The sequence below is a fragment of the Syngnathus floridae genome, chromosome 10, assembly GCF_059516105.1.
Source record: "Syngnathus floridae isolate MCC-2025c chromosome 10, RoL_Sflo_1.0, whole genome shotgun sequence".
NCBI classification, from domain to species: Eukaryota; Metazoa; Chordata; class Actinopteri; order Syngnathiformes; family Syngnathidae; genus Syngnathus; species Syngnathus floridae.
This window is the reverse complement of record NC_142422.1, coordinates 10792389-10812214: the sequence shown is the minus strand read 5'-3', so window position 1 is coordinate 10812214 and position 19826 is coordinate 10792389. Positions and strand designations below refer to the sequence as shown.

General features: G+C 43.2%; 1 protein-coding gene across 2 annotated transcripts; it reads left to right on the top strand.

Annotated features, from left to right (window-relative positions):
* Nucleotides 1–338: 338 nt before the first annotated feature.
* On the top strand, nt 339–19234 carry slc9a1a (solute carrier family 9 member A1a). Of its 2 annotated transcripts, XM_088386642.1 has the most exons (13): nt 339–1410; nt 7750–8222; nt 8384–8634; nt 9638–9855; nt 10468–10670; nt 11125–11214; nt 11790–11860; nt 11962–12138; nt 12803–12932; nt 13056–13157; nt 14919–15000; nt 15275–15331; nt 15945–19234. In XM_088386642.1, exons 1-13 carry the CDS (start codon nt 1134–1136, stop codon nt 16247–16249), a joined length of 2436 nt encoding a protein of 811 aa, XP_088242768.1. In that variant the 5' UTR covers nt 339–1133; the 3' UTR covers nt 16250–19234. The 2 variants fall into 2 exon arrangements, with proteins under 2 accessions (XP_088242768.1, XP_088242769.1); XM_088386643.1 differs by lacking the exon at nt 15275–15331 and having other exon boundaries at nt 341–1410.
* The last annotated feature ends 592 nt before the right edge of the window (nt 19235–19826 follow it).

The following is a 19826-nucleotide window of genomic DNA, read 5'->3' as shown; positions in this document are numbered from 1 at the left end:
TTCAGGAAGACTGCCAGGGCTGTCGAAAGACTGTAGACAGGCTGGATGTGGTCAGATGGCCATATTTCGTTTCGGCACACTTGTGCAAGTCTGCCCCTCAAAACAAGCTAATTTCAGCATGACAAGAAATAGTGTGTTGAAAGAATAATGCAGCTTGAACCTTGTGATATTTTGACCAAATGAATATCACAGTGAAACATCTGACAATCATTTGAAATGCGTTTGATGTGTTCAGGCAACACATGAAAGTCATGAGGTTTTTTGTTTCGCTGACAAACCGACAGCTGAAACCTCCATGCCGGTAGGCGTCGCTGTTTCACGGCTACCGTCGTACCTCTCCCCTCGCATCCACCAAACCTCCGCGAAAAGGCGAAAAGGCTGAAGGTTGAAACGCAGAACGCAGCCTCGCAAAGAGAGCACCAGACCGGGCTCGACAAGCCGTGGAAGAAGCAAGCGACGTCACTCCCCCGGAGCCGGTCACCATCGCGGCTGTCCCTTCACTGAACTGACCCCCCCGCCAAGGTCCTCCGCCTCCTCCTTGTCTGAGGCGGGAGGGATACGCCACCACGGATTGCCGCACACACGCGGACATGGACTAGCGAAGCCACTGGGAAAAAAAGTTGGCGTTTACTCGGCAACGAGACAAAATGCGGCGCGGTTGTGTCGCGACTCGACGTCAAGGTCAGAATTCGAGCCACGACGCCGCCGCCTTGCGAGCGACTTTGCCGGGAAGGCGACAGAGAGACGCGGAGGGGGATGCCGCTGCGTGTCACTTTTCTCCAGCATCAGTAGTAACACCTTTCCCCTGAGAGGACATTTGTTCTCGCTGCTAAGTCACGCCGACAAACTTGTCTAAAAGCCCAGAAAAGGAGGACTTGCCCCGACTTCCGTGTCTTAAAATATGAGTCTCTTTCATTTATCGTGACGTTTCCTGCTTTCCTCCCTTCCACGGCCCTTGGTTGCACACCTGGCTAGCCAAGACGCGTCACACCGACTAGCTAACCGAATAAACCTTTCCTGGTTCCGAATTGTTTTGAGTTCCACGCGCCGAGACTGGCTCGGTTCACGTGGCTAAGTTCCAACCAACAAACAGCCCAACTTTTTTTTTTTAACTTCTACACCTCCCCAAAAAAATGTCCCCCGGCAGAGGCTCCGGGAGCAGCTCGCCGGGGCGCGGGCTCCTTGTTCTGGTGCTTCTGGTCCTCCTGGAGTTCTCCGTGCTGCCCCTCGGAGCTGCAAGCTCCCACCCGGACGTCAGCCACCGAGACGAAGTGGGTGTCCACGCAGTGGCGGAGGAGAAGCACAATTTCACCAAAAAGGCTTTCCCGGTGCTCAGCTTTGATTACGAGCATATCCAGATCCCCTTCGAGATCTCATTATGGGTCCTGCTGGCTTCACTGATGAAATTAGGTGAGTTGTTTTTGTGTGGAAAATAAGGTAGGTACACCTTCACAATCAGATCCAGTGTTGGAGTTGTGTAAAAATTGCTGCCTTGATACCGATGATGTGCTCATGAGTTATTCATTGAGTTGCAGTAGTGTACAAATTGCACTGCATCATACTGTGACTTGTTGACCTGGCTGACTAAGCTTTAAAAAAAAAAAACATCTTATTGTGTAGTATCGGTCTGCATGGCTGCATTTTTAAAACAAACTCTGGAGTAGCTACCTAAACTCAACAACACTTTGCACACACCCACTCGCCCCATTTGCAAAGCACTCTGCCTGTCGTTAAAATTACGAGGGAACACGTTAGACTTGTAGTTAGCACATCTAACTTAGTTAGGAGGTTCTTGGTTTGAATCTTGGCTCTAATTGTTCATAGTTGAAAGTGAAAGCTTGTCTGTACTGTATGTGCTGATATAGAACTCGTTTGGATGCCATCTGAAGCTGTACAACTGCTTAACCACACTTTCTTTCATTTTGTAGTGTTAAAGCACATTTTGAATTCTTGCATTGCTGGCTCGCCTTGATAACATCCACTTGCAATGTCGCTCTAGATCAGGGGTTCACAACTTGTTTTGTCCAAGGGACCATTATAGCCAAGAAGCAACTCGAGGGAATATATATATATATATTTTTGCACCGAAGGAGGATATTTATTTGCGTCTGTGTGTCAATTTTGGCAATCTCAGCGACATTTGACATAATTTGGATGGGCAAATGAGTCACAAAATTAGCTGGAAAATAAGTCCATATTGACTCAAGGACTGAACCTACCACCTTCAAGGTTGAAGTCTATCACTCTATAACCGAGCCACGCCCCAACAAGACGCAGAAAAAGTCAGTTAATTGTTCACAAAATTAGCTGGAAAATAAATCAAGTCTAAGTAACCACCGGTTGACATCCCTACTCTAGCTAAATGATTTGATTGGCTAAGTGGTGTCTTATGAGAGGAGTTAAGAAGCACAGAAAAATATGGAGGTGCAATAAAAATCAATTAATTATTTTGATGATCGATTAATTGTTCGAAGACTTTCTTTAATTCAAACTTTGTGTGAAGTGATAGTAAGATTGAGCTGATAAACAAACCCAAACAGTACAGACACTGTTCAAGTCATTCAATTTGCTCTGTTCAGTCATTCACTCAAGGGGTTAAAATGTATCAGGAAGATTGCTGGTGGTGAGGAGAGGACTCCTGCGAGTTTTTATGGCTCGCCACAGCAATGACTAAGCAGTCCTGATGGGGCCTTGGATGATGGACAGCAGTAGTTAGGCTAATCATCGCAGCAAGAATAACAATTAAAGTGCCACCTCTACTAGAATTTGCTGGAAAGTAAAGGAGGCCTGGCCTTTGTGTCTTTTCTATCCTAAAGAGAGCTGGAAGGGTCTGACAAAAAATCTGTTGCTAATTATTGTGAGCGAAGTGATCATATTTATTCGATTTGCTGAAGGAAATGTAAACAAAAACAAACCATGTGATGTTGATCTTTTCATACTGGTCACAAGAATGTAAACAGGAAGACGTTTTTCTTTATGGACTTGCGAGTAAATGAAGCAGCATAAATTCACCCAAAGTGGAGCAAAGCAGATAATTATGGTAAGAGTAATAATGATGTAATCGTGATTCTCTGATGCAGTACCACTCCCGTCCTAGAGTCGGTGGTAGCGCACATTACAATTTTTTTTTTTTTTACAAATCCTACGCTAAACAAGCTTTTTTCAGTCACGCCCATCTGCCAGATGTGGTGGGGGCGCCATGTGACCCCAATACTATGAATTTGATTCAAATTCATTTCAAACCCAACAATGTCATCTTGATAAAAGAGGAAGCATATTGTTGAAGACAAGATGGTGTACGCTCGACGAAACAGCCGAGTGACTGTAGACTGACTGACTGTTAGCCGTGAGCCTCCAATTAACCCCAGGAAGACCGCAAAATGGGATGCGGGTAATTGAATGTTGCTGCTTTACTGCTCGTCCTGGTCCCCGTGTCGGCTCCTGATGGACCCCCTCACATCTTAACGGCTTGAAGGGTACCCGCTGCAGTCCATTTATCTCCCCGGCAACCCGTCTGTGCACACAAGCGTATCGCAATCCCTTTAGTTAACCTCAGCGCCGCTTGCTGCAGTCCCAATAAATTACAATTTCCAGTATGTCAAACGCCCAGAAAATAACTTTTGAGAATAAATCACAGTGCTTGTGTTGTTCAGTTTTGCACCCGTCTATTTAGCTGTAATCATAATTGCTCCCAGTGCGTTATCTAAATGACTTCCTTCTCTCTTTGTTTTGGGATGTAAATAAAGCACATATGTAATGAGTAACGTCGTATCGTCAGGCCATATAAAAATTTGAGTAGGATCACTTATCGTGATATCAAACATCCACCAGATTACAGATAACATTCCTGGCTAGGATTCATAGCTATCATACATGGGTAGCATTCATGGCTAGCAATGAAACATGTTGCAATATTACGGCTTGTCTGCCATGATCTCATTGTTGATCCTCTTGCATTCCAAAAAGAAGTTTAATATTTTCTAACTTGTATGTATGACGCAAATCTTTTGTAATTCACCCATCTGGGCAGTGTTATAATTTTTGTTAATGATTAAAAACTTTCAAAGACAGGTCTGTCTTTGAAGAAGACAAACTCACCCTAAAATGACTGTTAAGTTAAATGATTAGTACTGTTGTGGTAGAGTCCAAAGTTAAGACTCATCACGCATCTAGTCCTTATCGCTTGAACGTATATTGGAAACATTCCAGGTTAAGCCTTTGAAACATCCCCTTTGGCAACGCCTAAGTCGACTTAGTTCTGCGACTTAGATCTGAGATAAGACATTTCATCTTTACGTTTGACTGGCCGCTTCTTGTGTAAACGTCATTGTCAAGATGGCTCATCTCCTTATCAAAGGCACCTTTACGTTGTCAAAAATAGATTGATTTCATTTCATGAGAACATCGCACATAACTAAATAATGTTCCTCTTGTGTTTTAAGCGACTCTGCGGATGTTTAAATCCAGGAAACGTCTTCATTGTTTGCACTACCAAACAGTTTGTCTGTTGAGCTCACAAGTCGATTGAGCTGCCACTAATGTGCAATTAGTCACCTGGCAACCAGAGAAGGTTCTTGACCTTCTATGCGCTGCTCCAAAGCTGAATGGGGATAGCTGAATGGAAAAGCCCGTCACCCTTTAGTTAGTTGTAATAACCTCGCTGCTTGAATCTCCCAGGGGGGGAGCAAAGGCCAAGCAGACATTTGTGGCTATTAACAAGAAGCAGTCAGGAATGATGAGCAAAATCAGGGAATGTGACCACCACGTCTGTGCGAGCGTGACCTGCAAAGAGACCCTGGAGACTGTTGTATTGTTCTACTCTGCAAGCCCCCCAACTTCACCCTTTCCACTTATCTAATCTCCTGTAGAGTTGCGCTCTTTTGCACACATCAATTTGAGGCCAACGTTGGAGTCATGCAGGGGAGAGGTAACCGGTTACTTCTATCCACCTTTATTTTGATCGTTGCGGCAATCTTTTTAATCCCACTTCATTGAGGCCTATTTTTTGCATCGTGAGTCAGGGCTTTGATGTCGCCCTTGCCAAAATAACTTGGCACCAGTTCATGACGTTTAATGTCACTCAGAGGAATGGTCTTTCCATAAGGGACTGTGAGCCTCCTTCTTGTCTTCTTCCATCATCACCCTGCAAGAGGTCAACAAAAGAACACAAAGATGTCTGTCACCGTTATTATATTGTTGAAAACAAGCCCAAATGTAAATTGTAAGGACACTCCTACATGGTTTATTTGCGTGGATTTGCGCAACCTTGAAAGCGGTTCGTATTGTCCTGGCAGGTGGGTTGTGGCACTCTGAGTTTTGTTTAAGCTAAATTAGCTCATTTTGCTAGCTATTTGTTTACTTTTTTATACTTAAGGTCAGATCACAATTTGTCTCACACTCTGCAGACTAAACAAGCAAAGCTTTCAGTCGATATGAATGCTATAAAAAAAAAAAGCCGAGGCTATCAACCGACATTTCAAGATAAAGACTGGGTGATAATCAGTCTGCTGATTCAGTGCCCATGTCTGATTTTCATTTGTAAGAATTCTCAAGTGCCCCCATTGCTCACTAGCGATATCCTTTTTTTTTCTTTTTTTTTTTAAAAAAATAAAAACCCAAGAACAAAGTATCAAAATATGTCACTTGATCCACATCCAGCCTTTGAGCCCAGTTTGACAGCCTGCTGTGATTCATAACGGTGCAGGTATGTGTTTGTTGAAATGGACCTTCTCCCTTGACACAATGTAAGCAAACGACTTGCCCCAGGAAGCCCATTTACGTATTTAAATACCAGCACGGTGCTGTTTACTCTGAAAGGAAATCCCGGTTCACAAGAGTGGCAAGGCAGACTACTTCTCAGGTGGATATAGTATGTGTTACCCGGTTCGGCCACAGAAGGGCTTCTGGTGGTTGCCGTGACAACCAGTCACATTCATCGTAACAAGCCACTTCCAGACGGATGTTGGCATTTTGTTATTTGTGCAATTCCCATACTGCTCATCAGATTTCATTGGAAAATACTACATATGATTCCTCTTATCAAAGGCTGTCTTTGAGTGCAGCTCTGCTGAGTTGGCGGCTGTCGCTGTGTAAGTTCTATGAAAAGGCAATCCTCCGCTGCTGACATGTCCATGTCGGAAATTCCAGTTGCACGTTCCCCCTCACAGACATTGAATTGTTGGGCTCGCACGCTCAAACAGTAATAGCGTTGTCGTGAGATGGGAATATAAACTGCTCCCGCCCCCCCTCTCGGCCTCAGACATCCCATAAAACCATTCCTCATATCTTGCTTGCACACGCTGTACCGCTAAGTGCGCTTGTAATGCTGCCGTTGATGCGCCTTGTCTAAAACTAGAATGGCACAAGCCAAGGCCAATCTTAATATGGATCACCATATGCTTTAGTCATTTTTATATATGTTGGTATATGTAAAGCACTTTGTTACAGCTCCAGCTGTTGTGAAATTTGCCACATAAATAAATAAGAATAATAAATCAATCAATAAATAATAGATGAATGATAAATAATAAATAATGTTATGTCTAGAGAAATAGAGAAATAACTAGATGATAAACAACATAGTTTAATTGTTTGAAAGTATGCAGAAGTGGAGAAAAAAAGTTGAAATCCAAATTCTATTTCACTTCAAGTTGGCAAATAGTACTAGTGAAAATGCCATCGTCAAACTTTGCCGCCAGAAAAATACAAAGTGGCAATCCTTGCCGTTGAAACCCGAGTCCAAAGCATTCAGAGAGCTTCTCCCATCTCATTTTATCACAATGGTCAGTCCCGTATCACATATACGCTGATGAAGATGGTTAAAAAGACGGTTTTAACATCAGCAACTACTGGCCTGGCAGCGTTTTTATGAATATTTATGAGCCACTGGCATGTTTGTTGAGCCCTCATGTGAGCATGTATTCTTACCTGGCTCAAGTTTCTCTGTGCATGTGTTTGCGTGTCCGAGATGAGTTGCTCATTTTTGTAGTGTAAACATAAAAGACTTTATACAATGGGGATCATGTCACCGTTTCTTATACGATAACGATACTTGGTACTCGCACATTCTTCGTTTTATGCCAGTGATCTGGAAATTACTGACTGGGTAAAATAGGTAAAAGACAGATAAGGAAAGTCACGGCCCCAAAGTGGTGAGACAAGCTGAACAAGAATCGGCCTCAATCCGTGTGACGTGAAGCACGAGTTGGCTTGCACGAACAATGCAACAGTCAAGTCAAACAAGATGCAGCTAGCTAAAGAGGTGGGAGGGACCGGCTAGACAAAAAATGCAAATACAAGCTCCGGTTTCAATGGAGTGTTATTAATGCCACTATTTTCTTGACCTTGACGTTGGTACTAAGCTGCTGCGTTAATTAAAAAAAAGACAGATGTGTGGACCTGAAATGATATTAATAACAAAAGGATTAGCAATAGTGTCAGTGCTGCCATATGTGATGTGAAATATGAGCCCGACAGCCACCAGGTTGTTTTAATTACTTGGAAGTTGAAACTCAATAAAAATTGGATGAATGGAAATTTTTGTTTTTCTTATACCTGCCTTTACTACATTTTAGAAATCCAAACCACTGATTTGTTAGGTTTTTCGATTGTACATTTTTGAATCGGTGTCACACATTTCATCTCCCCCTGACAACCTTCTGCTTGAGTCGAGCATAAAATGTTTACCTCGTGCTGACTTGATAAGCAAATTTGAAATGGTGCTGATAGTCGAACGGTTTGACTTATCAGGTTTCCACCTCGTCCCTCGTCTGCCTGGGATTGTCCCCGAAAGCTGCCTCCTGATCCTGGTGGGCCTTTTGGTGGGTGGGCTCATCAAACTGGCGGGGCAGAAGGTGCCGCCAGTGCTGGACTCCACCTTGTTCTTCTTCTGCCTGCTGCCGCCCATCATCCTGGACGCCGGCTACTTTTTGCCCATCCGCCCCTTCATGGAGAACCTGGGCACGATCCTGATGTTCGCCGTGGTGGGCACGTTGTGGAACGCTTTCTTCATCGGCGGGCTTCTGTACGCAGTATGCCAGATCCAGCCCAACAACCCGTCTGACCTGCACTCGCTGGAGCTGCTGCCTTGCCTGCTCTTCGGCTCCATCATTTCCGCCGTGGACCCGGTGGCCGTGCTGGCCGTCTTTGAGGAGATTCACATCAACGAGCTGTTGCACATCCTGGTCTTCGGCGAGTCGCTGCTCAACGATGCCGTCACTGTGGTGAGTCATTTTAGTTCATTCCCCCCCCCCCCCCCCCCCCCCCCCCCCCCCCCCCAACCTTGACCCTGTTGAATAAGCTATTTTCAGGAAACAATCTCAAAAAAGTCTGCAAAACGGAGGTCAAATTAGAACCCCTCCAAAATCTCCTTCTCTTCTTCTAGGTGCTGTACCATCTTTTCGAGGAGTACTCAGGCGTGGGCACGGTGACGGTGATGGACGGCGTGCTGGGCGTTATCTCCTTCTTCGTGGTGGCGCTGGGTGGCGTCCTGGTGGGAGCCATTTACGGCATCCTGGCGGCGTTCACCTCGCGCTTCACCTCGCACACGCGCGTCATCGAGCCACTCTTTGTCTTCGTGTACAGCTACATGGCCTACCTGTCGGCAGAGATGTTCCACCTGTCCGGGATCATGTCGTAAGTATGCCTTCTGCTAAAACAACACGTGTCCCTTTATTATTGCCTATTAAGTCCCTTTCTCATCTTTTTAATTAGCATTTAGTGCTGTTGCATCCTTTACCCTTTAAGATAATTTACTCATTTTACTTGAATGTAGATTAGCCTACTTAACTACTTAAACAAATAAAATTAAGAGGTTTCATCATGACAGTTTTTTAGTGGGTGTATTTGAGCATCCACATTTAAAATTTGACCCGTGACATAACAGCAACCCGTACTTCTATCGAAGCAAGATTTAATGAGCAGGCGGACAGGTTTGATCTACAGTCTCCCCGGGGGTGTCACGGCCGACGCCCGATGCTCAGCTCCAAGGTCAATCTTATCCTCTCTTCCTCCCCGCAGCTCATGGCTTATTTGTCAAAGCGTTTTTTTATCTATTTAAAAAGAAACAAGTGATCAATGTAAATCCCCCGCTTCCTTTCCCCTCGCTCAAAGGATGGCAAGGAGCCACAGGGATCTAGCAGACGGCCCTTTGAAGGATTTTATTTTATTTTTGGCGCCTTGCTTTTGACATAGCACAACGTTAGACTCAAACAGAGAAGTGGTGAGCAGCGGACGGGAACGAGCTTGTGAAATAGCGCGTTGTGGAACTCAAGACGGGTAACTGGAGACTTCATTTAGCGACAACACATGTACTGTGTTTATTATAGCGGCGAGGGGTGAACCCCTTCTCAAGATAAATTACAAAACAAACGCAAGATGTATATAGATTGAAACATACAAGATAAGATCCAGAAAATTTTTGGTCAAGGAGATTCATCATTGCCCTGACCTTATAACATTTTGAGCTAGTTATGACAAAAATAACCACACATGCTAACACTAGCTTAGCTGTGTCTTAGCGCCCGACATTGCAGTATTACACTCTGCAGTGTCCGCCGCTCTGCCGCAGCGCTCCATTTTATCGCTGCCCTCAGTGTCCATTATTTTTCATTTGTTAATGACGCCCTCCTGCTTCCAGGTTGATAGCATGCGGGGCGGTGATGCGGCCGTACGTGGAGGCTAACATCTCCCACAAGTCGCACACCACCATCAAGTACTTCCTGAAGATGTGGAGCAGCGTGAGCGAGACGCTGATATTTATCTTCCTCGGCGTGGCTACTGTGGACGGCCAGCACAACTGGAACTGGACCTTTGTCACTGTCACTGTTGTCCTGTGCCTGGTGGCGCGGGTCATAGGTAGGCAGGCGGCATACACGCACAAGTGAGATAAAATGTGTGTCAGCTGATTTGGTCATGAAGCGGTAACATGCCTCATTGCGCGACCGCAACTGTGGATAGAAGCATTGCTGAGTATTTCCTCAGCGACTCGAGGTGCCTTGCTTTTTTTTGACAGAAGCAGAACGTGGAAGCGTGATCAGGTGGGCGTGTTGCATCATGCAGTTGTATGTTTCCTGACAGACAACAGAGTGACTCAGTCTTTTTGCTGAGTCATTAGTTTAAGGTGGCAAAATAGTAGCTGTGACCATCGTTTTCTTCACCATTGTGTGGCATATTTATCAATCGGAGCACTATTTATTTTATTTTACCTGCACCAAGCACAAACATTCCAAATCAAGTGGTAGGAACTGTCAAATTAGATTTTTTACTATAAGAAAAAAAAAAGTTGGCATACACTTTTTATCGCTCATTACTGCCACCCACTGGTTTCCTGGCTGTATTGGCCAAAAACCTCTTGAAAAAAATATGGGTTGAGTAAATATTTGATTGCCATGTCGTTGCAGCATATGAGACTCCATGACAATAGCTATAAAAAGAAAAATCTGATTTTATCATTCTGATGTTTGGCAGGTGTGGTAGGACTGACATACGTCATCAACAAGTTCCGCATTGTCAAACTGACCACCAAGGACCAGTTCATCGTGGCCTACGGCGGCTTGCGCGGTGCCATCGCCTTCTCCCTGGGTTTCCTGCTGGACAAGGACCAGTTCCCTCTGAGGAACATGTTCCTCACCGCCATCATCATCGTCATCTTCTTCACCGTCTTTGTGCAGGTAGACATGAAGAAATGCAATGATTCCTGACACACTATCAAATCTAATTAAACTGGTGAGAAAGTTGGATTTGGCATGAATTACACAATCCAAAATACAAATCCGAAAACAAGCAAGCTTGACATGCCTGCCTTAGGCAATTGAAAGTAATTCCTTTTAGCATTTGCTTTATTTCGAAGGTGACGGCCCTCACTTGTTATCACAGAAAACAATGCAGACATATAATATCTTCACCATGTGAGAACAACTTCCTTTGCGAGAGGCGCCGTTAATGGGAGTTCCGAAAGCCAATTTAATCAGCTCTTCGAGGTGATGGCAAGCAGCCTACCTGCGGCATTCAAATGACTTTATCTGTCACTTTGATAGACATTTGCTGCAGTTTTTGTTTATCACGTATATGAATCAGCAATTGAAAACTAAGGCTAACAATTTTTTTGCTTGGTTCTTTTCTCAGGGCATGACCATCAAGCCTCTGGTGGACCTGCTGGCGGTGAAGAAGAAACAAGAGGCTAAGCGCTCCATCAACGAGGAGATCCACACTCAGGTTCATCTTATCATAATTGCATGTTAGACTTTAAATTGTGAGTGTGAATGCTTGTTTTTTGTTTATATGACTCATCCCTTTAGAAAACAAAAGAAAACTGGTCCTTCTCTAATGTCAACAAATTTAGATCACTGCTACCACCTACAGGTCATTTGCTGGTACTTCATGGGTCTAAAAGGAAGCTTACTAGCAGTTTTTTTTTTCAAGCGTAAAATATTGTTATAAAATACCCTAAACACACACAGTTTCTGCCTCATAAACAAATTTGCGTGTAAGCACCACATTGCACAATTCCTTGGCTGAGTCTCGCTCGCTCGCTCGCTCGCACGCACACAAATCCACGATGAGTCACCACTGCTTTTGCTTAAACCAAACAACAGCTTTTCTTCTACTTATAAAAGAAAGCTTCACTGGTGGAATGCAGTTTGTCAATACTGTTTTCTCCACTGTTTGCAAACTGAAAATTCCATCTTGACTCAATCAACAGACAACATCGCAAACACGCACCAAATTTCATTAACAATGGCAGATTTGTTCTCATAGGCTCATGTTTGTCTTGATTTTGTCACCTATAGTTCCTTGACCACCTCCTGACTGGCATTGAAGACATCTGTGGACATTATGGACATCATCACTGGAAGGACAAGTATGCTTTTAATTTACTTCATATGCATTCAAACCCATCGACTCACAAGCGTTTACATTGTATTTGATAAGCAATGTTTTCCCTCCACCTCTTTTTTGCAGATTGAACCGCTTTAACAAAAAGTACGTGAAGAAGTGCCTCATTGCCGGCGAGCGCTCCAAAGAGCCACAGCTCATCGCCTTCTACCACAAATTGGAGATGAAGCACGCCATCCAGCTAGTGGAGAGCGGCGTCGCCGTCAATCTGCCCTCTGCCATGCCCTCCACTGTCTCCATGCAGTGAGTACAAATACAACGGGAGGGGAGGACTAGTATGTTGAAGTTGCTTGAGGAGCTTCATTTATACAAAAGTAGTGCTTATGTGTACTTTTGTGACATTTTTGTTTGGTGGTGTGCCTTTTTTTTTTTTTTTTATTAATATAAAATAAGTTTCTCTGGCACAGGGTTCACAAATCATCACAAAATTAGACGGATGTTTTGAATTTCAAAACAGGACACACATATAGTCCTAAGGCCTTTAATCTCTGTTTTATGATTGTTACTTGGATTTACCAGACAACAAAACTGTGGAGCACATGGAGCACAAATTACCATTTTAATCCAGAAATAATCAAAATCTAAAACCCAAACGAGCGATAAAACAAAGTTGTTTATTGTTTGTGTGCTATGTGAGTCACAGGCCTCACGGTTCACAAAGTGTTACTACGGCATGGCTGCAAATTCCAAATGTGTGATAAAGTAGCACATTGCTCCCCAGCTGCTCTTTATGGGCAGTGGAGTCATTTCTCACTGAATGAACGTAAAAGTTGAACGGAAGCGATTACGCTCGCCAGTCTCGTTGCAGTCCATAACACAAGACTCTAAGCAGCCAAAAGTGAAAATTATGAGCTCACGTCCAGCGGGATGCTTGTGTGACTCCGTGTGTGTCCCACTTACATCCCAGAAACATCCAGCCCAAGAAGCCGCCGCCACCTGCCAAGCTCGAAGAGCGAGCTCTGCCTCAGCTATCTAAAAGCCGGGAGGAGGAGATCCGCAAGATCCTCCGCAGTAACCTTCAGAAAACGCGGCAGAGGGTAGGTACTACAGGTTTAACCCCCAAAAAGAGTGATCTTCTCTCATCACTGATCAAACCCAAGTTGAAGCTGCATGTTTAAGACTCATCACAACTTTTCTCTTCCTGCCCTTGGTGTTCTCAGCTGCGCTCCTACAACCGCCACACCCTGTTGGTTGATCCCGATGACGACCACTTAGGTGAATTCCTCCTCAAGAAGCAGAAGATGATGGTCCTGGATAAGAAGGTATGTGCTCGAAAGAGAGCAGATCCAAAAGGCTCAACACCGTATGCCAGGGGTCACCAACACGGTGCCCGCGGGCACCAGGTCGCCCGTGAGGACCGCATGAGTCGCCCGCAGGACTGTTCTAAAATTAGCTCAAATAGCGGCACTTGTCAGTGAGCTGCATTTATTTATTTTACAAACCTTGGTTTTCGAACGTCCTGGTTCTCGAACAAACCGTAATTCGAACAAAAAATTCGAAATTTTTTTGCCTCGGTTGTCGAACAAAATTCGTAGGTCGAACCTCGCGAGATGAGCCGGGAGGACCCGAGAAAACCCGACCGCGTGGCCCGGATGCCGACTGACTCCGTTGTTATTGTATTTTTGTTACTTTGAGGATTGTATTAACCCCTAATCATTCCTCCAAAGAAAGCAAGTGGGAGCAGTAAAGCCATCCTAAAACACAAAGACGCTCTTAAAGCATTGCGACGGGGAGCGCCCGGCGCGCGGACCAAATTAAGCTCCCGGCGTATTGAGGTCCACTTAAATTTTGGAACGTACATGAGGACTTTAAAAATATTTTCTAAATATTAGCGACCGCTCTGTCACAATAATGCGACCAGCGCGGTGCAGTTGCGCGGTCGGCGACGCGCTACTGTTGCGCGTTCGGTGGTGCGCTGCAGTTGCGCGATTGGACAAAATTAAGCTCCCTGCGCACTTAGGTCCGCTTAAATTTTGGAACGTACATCAGGACTTTATAAATATTTTCTAAATTTCAGCAACGGCTCGGTCACAATAATGCGACCAGCGCGGTGCAGTTGCGCGGTGGGCGACGCGCTACGGTTGCGTGTTCGGCGGTGCTCTGCAGTTGCGCGATCAGACAAATATGCGCAAATGAAAAAATGCTTGAAAAAGGCGTTTTTTTTTTTTATCTTGACACGGATTAAAATTTTTCCCATAACTTGTAATGGGAAAAATAGATTCGGAATTTGACTGATTCGCTTCTCGAACCGCCTTCTGGAGCGGATTGTGGTCTAAAACCAAGGTTTGACTGTATTTTTGCTATTCTTTTTACAATCACACTTACATGTGAACTGGAAATGACAATAATAACACATAGTGAAAGCCAAATTGAGCAAATTAGCTATTTCAGAAGTGTGTGTCAAACTGGTAGCCCTTTGCTTTAATCAGTACCCAGGAAGTAGCTCTCGGTTTAATAAAGGTTGGTGACCCCTGCCGTATGCAGTCATCAACCCATGTTACATTATCCATTATATTTATTGAATTGGTCAACAGAGACGAATGATATATGATCAATTTTAGGGAATACTAATGACAAAGTAATGACTAACTAGGCTGGACAAAACAAAACAAAAAAACTCAATTTCACTTTGGCTCTCCCCATATGTTGCGTTCAGGGACCGCCCACAAAACAGAACATCACAACTGCCAATGAAAAACACTATCAATGAGGCCGCACAACAGCAATGCCAAGATTCCACCAGATGGTGCCAAAGTAATAATTTCATTGCTTTGGCCTGAGCGCACACATTTAATGGACAAGATTTGCAGCCAATAACGGAATATAGGATATGCAAAGTTGTCAATTACCAATATGTGGGGCCTCAGTAAAGAAGAGTCAAAAATGTTTTTTTGGTCCTTGAGTAGCTTTAACCTCTCTGCCATTTAAACTGATTTTGTAAGTAGCATTTAGATCCTTCCAGAAAGCGATAACGACAAAAAAATACAATAAAAACGATCTTAACGTCTAATGTCCTTTCCCAGATCCAAAACATAAATAACTACCTGACGGTGCCCGCCGCTCCCCCCGACTCGCCGACCATGTGCAGAGCCAGACTGGCCTCAGGTAAACACATCCATCTGCGCCCCGCTAAACGCCTAGCGCCAACACTGCGCGCACATGCGCGCGCGCGCGCACACACACACACACACACACACACACACACACACACACACACACACACACACACACACTTTGTTTGCGTTATGTTCACACAGCAATATTAAAAATCCCTGCCACTCCAGGCCTTATATTTCCCACTCAAGATATTCCTCCCCGCTGATGGAAATATGTGCACATGTGGTGGTCGCCATATAAAATGGTGTGGTTTCGTTTTTAGGCAGAGAAAATGATTTCAAACCCACTCAGCAGCCCAAAGGGGACACTGTCGGTCCAGGTATGTGGCTAGAGGAGTGAAGATGGGAGAAAAAAAAAAAAGATAACCCCTCCCAACGTAACACGTCGCCATCAGCAGAACGCTAACATGCATGACTCACACAACCAGCTCCTCGTTACCGACCCACTTTGTTCAGTTCATTGTTTGAAATGATCCCAGTTTACAATCCCTGCATTGTGCTTTTTCTTTTCTTTATTTTTTTGTTAACCTGGTATGCAGAGAATGTATCCATCTTCTGCGTGCTCACAAATGGAATTTTGTGTCCTCACACACAGGAGTATTAATAAAAAATAAAAAGTAAATTCTCGGCCACGCAAACGTTAGCACACACTCGCTCAAAAGCCTTTTAGCCAACCACCAGCGAAAAAGGCGGCATAACAGCACAGTTGAAATTAATTTTGAATATGGTTATGTAACACAGTAAAATACATTTTTGAAATGCATAATATGAAGAAAAGTATACTACTTTGATCTGAGAACTATTTCAAATAAGCAGATAGTGACGCAGTTAAAACTGCAAAATACTCCTGTCTGCTTGGACATACTGTGAGAAATGGCACCTTCATCCGTGCAAGTTTATTTTACATTTTAACACCCCCGGCACCGCCCGCAGACCCTCAAGCCTACAGCACAAAGGCAGCGGGCGACAGTGTTCCCACCATCCATGTGGACCTGGCCTCTCCTCAGTCGCCCGACTCGATCAACCTCTTGGATGAGTTTCAGCGGTCTGACCAGGCGGCGGAGGAGGGCGACGACGACGGCGGCCTGATGATGAAACCGCCCGCCAAGCCCTACGACCAGCACAGCGAAGGTGAAATGGATACCACCAACAGAGAGAAGCTGTTGAGGTGTCTGAGTGACCCGGGGCCCCACGCCGAGGACGAAGACGAAGACGAGGACGAATCCTTCCTGTCTTAAAAGGTTGGAGGAAGGTGCGTGCTTCAGTGCTCAAGACGATTAGCCAAAAACTGTGAGCAGGGAGGAAAAAAAAAAAGAGCCATTAGTCGTTTTGTCGTCATCGCTCTTTACTTTTAAAAGACGCAGTCACGGTTACGCGACCTTCAGGAATGAACTATGCATTACCAAAGGGACTGTTTGTAGTTCTTTGAGGTTCTATTTCCGTTTTTTGTGTAATATATCAGATGGGCGGGGTTCTCCAGCGCGACGAATCAGCTTCTCCCAAAACGAAGCCAATCGCATTCTTTCTGTCACTTGAAATCACACCGCGTGGATGAGATCTCACCGCATATTTTTGCCTTATTTGATGTCACTCGATGCAATTTTATTTTTATTTTTCATCAGTACTGCCTTTTATTTTCAGGGATTGCCAACAATGGTACGTAGGAGTATCACGGGCGAACAAAAACATGTACTATGACAATAGGAAAAAGTAAATAAGAAAAAACTCCTTCCTAAGTTTTACCAGTCTTGGTGGCTAATACGCTTCTTTTTCCCTCCCGACCACCATTTTTAGTGCGTTGATAAACTCGTTTTCTTAATTAAGGGAGGGGCAAGACAGCGAATGTTCTTATGTTTATTTTTTTCTTTTTGCTGATGTTAAATGTCTGTCATGTTAAAAGTAGCTCCCTTTAACAGTCACTCCAGCAAACAAACAATCAACGCTCGCTGTCTTCAAAATGTACACGCACATTTCTTTTGCTTGTCCTTTATCACTGTGCGACAGCAGTCTGTGCTTCCGAGACTGGTCTTTGCATTACATGGCTAAATAAGTAATTAATACAGTTCTATGCAGCATAAAGGGGTAGACAAATGATGTAAAACAAAAAAAAGTAAATTAATTCTATTTAGTTATGTTGAGGTGGATTAATATCGGACGGCGGCTTTAATGATTGCACGTTTCCTTAATGTAAAAAGATGCACTGCTGCACGAGGTCGTTACGCAAATGAAAATGATGAGAATTTAGAGCGACACTGCTATGACAAAATATTGGCGAAAGGTAAAAGCAGTGATATTTTTTTATCAGTAAATGTTATTTCCTAAGAATGCTTATAACATTACAAGAGCGGTTTTTATTTTCACCATTAGGAACTTGTAAGATTTTTCTTGTAACATTGGGAATTTTTGGGGCAATATTAGAACTCCAAACATGACTATTATGAATGTGTCTTTATATTAAGGTTTTGTTAAAAAAAAGGCTTAATTTCAAGTAATGGTGCAATTTATCATTGTATTACTTTGATAAATTGCACCATTTAATTGTTTTTTTACCAGATTATTAAATCATTTTAATAAATTATTTTAATAATTTAATAATCTGGTAAAAAACAATTCCCTCTTCTGTCTTGAAATCTTCAGACTATTATCGCATTGTTCCAACTTTTGTCTTGTGCTTTCAGTATAATTTCAGTGTGGCCCTAAATTTTCATTTACATTGTGAAAAAACATTTTCACATCGCATCGGCGATCGCTTAATGGAATTTCTCCGTAAATATGTGTAAGCGCAGTCCTTGTATGTTATATTCACTTGATATTTTTCCAAAGATTCTTTATTTTATGATGACAAAATGGATATTTTGGTAGCAAACAAAAAGAATGTTTCCAGGCCAACATTGCTGGTTTCGAAAGCCGTAGAGAGCAGAAAGATAATTGTTCATCTTTTCTTTTTGGCTTTCTCATGGCCTTTTTTTATGGAATGTGTACTTCATTCAGGACCTCACCAGCATTTCCCCACAGCTTTAGCTCCGTGTCTTTGAGAACACTGTGCTTTTCTATGATTTGCCTTTTAAATCATTGAGTGTCTTTCATGGCTTTACATGGACGTATCAGTCGCTAAAGTAGCGTTCACTTTAAATACGTACACGTGTGCCGTAATAATGCATAAAATGTGCTTTGCGTCTCATGTTTACATTGCTGCAGAGGCTTCATTTCTTTTGAAGAAATGCTCTCGGATCTTTTCAGAATACAATCCTTCGCTAGTTTGTGCTGAGAATTTCATTGAAGATCTTAAAAGAGTCTTTAGTAGACGGTGGAGTTCCAACTGGATCGTGTAGTTTAGATCATGAGGTTATGTAATCAAATTGCTTTGACACTAACTTTAAATGCGTTTTAATGCAAATATAGTTTGATTAGCCCCTCGCTTTGGTTTATGTTGAGTGTGAAAACAAAAACCAAAGCTCCTTCCCAAAAATATCTGACCTAATTTCTTATATTACAACATCAATGTACATGTATAGTTCACTGAATTCAAAGAAACAAAGCCGAGGGGACGCATGCTAATTTTACAAGACCATTTGGACCAGACAATGTCAAATAATATTTGAGTAGATGACAATTATACAAATATATTTATATAATCCTATACATACAGTATGACTTCATCCAGCTAAAGACTTTTAAAATCTTTATTTTACTCACCCTCACGTTACCTCTCAGCGCTCGCATCCTTTCTCTCTCTCGTACCATTTAAATGCCGCCACCACGAGCACTTTAACGGCGCAGAAAGAACATTCATCTCCAAACGACGTCAATCGGAGCAATAAGTAGCTTTCATATCGTCACGTATGACACAGGTCTTAAAAACCGATGCTTTTACCTAGGAACCTTTCCTCCTTCTGCTCGGACAGCGACTCTCGAGTCTCTTATGATATTCTCTTCTTCATCACTAATCCTGGTCTGTAAATGTTGCTTTGTCAGCATTTCCTGTTTGAAAGTTATTATTTTTGATATACGTAAATGGGAAAATGTACATAGACAAAGATATTGTATGTATTAGAAATGTATGATTCTAATGTGCAAAAAACAAACAAAAAAGAATCAAGCATGGACTTGCCTAATGAATCATCACAAAGCTTTCAGCATTCCATTCCCGTTCTAACAATCCACATCAATCAAAAACTAACGACCTAACAAACTATCTACCGAAATAAAGGTTTACTTTCTAACTCTGCTGTCACCGTGTCGTCTATTTATGATGTTCGGATTGGTTATTTTTTCCAACCAAGCCCCCCAATTACCACCACAACGTTTTTGTAATAGTTTTTTATGTTATAATCTGAACCTATAAAAGTACCATCGCAATAGTCTTTGCTGAAATAAAAAAACAACAACATTCTATGCCTTCCAAAAACAAACATTTTGATGATGCTATTTGTCCGCATCTGCCACATTTTCCAATTGCATTTATGGTGTGCAATAGCTAGAATTGTTCTGCCTCGTTCAAATGTTTTGTCACTGCTGCCAAAAGAGCTTAGTGAGGAAAACAAGGCTTCCCTTTGTCTAATTCAAACTCGCACAATGACTTCGATTGTGTTTGTTGAGCAGCCTGACAGACTTTCCTCCTAAGTCATATTGTTTGCCATGGATATGATTGCGCCTCACAATGTGGATCATGCAAATATCTTGTATTTTTTTTCTGTCTAGTCTGGAGCCTCTGGTAAAAGGCAATTTTTTTTTAAGACAGAAGGCTCACCTCCTTGCCATTCCAAAAGTAGGCACCCAGAGGGCGCTGTCCAGCCGCAATAAAACCAGCTCCCG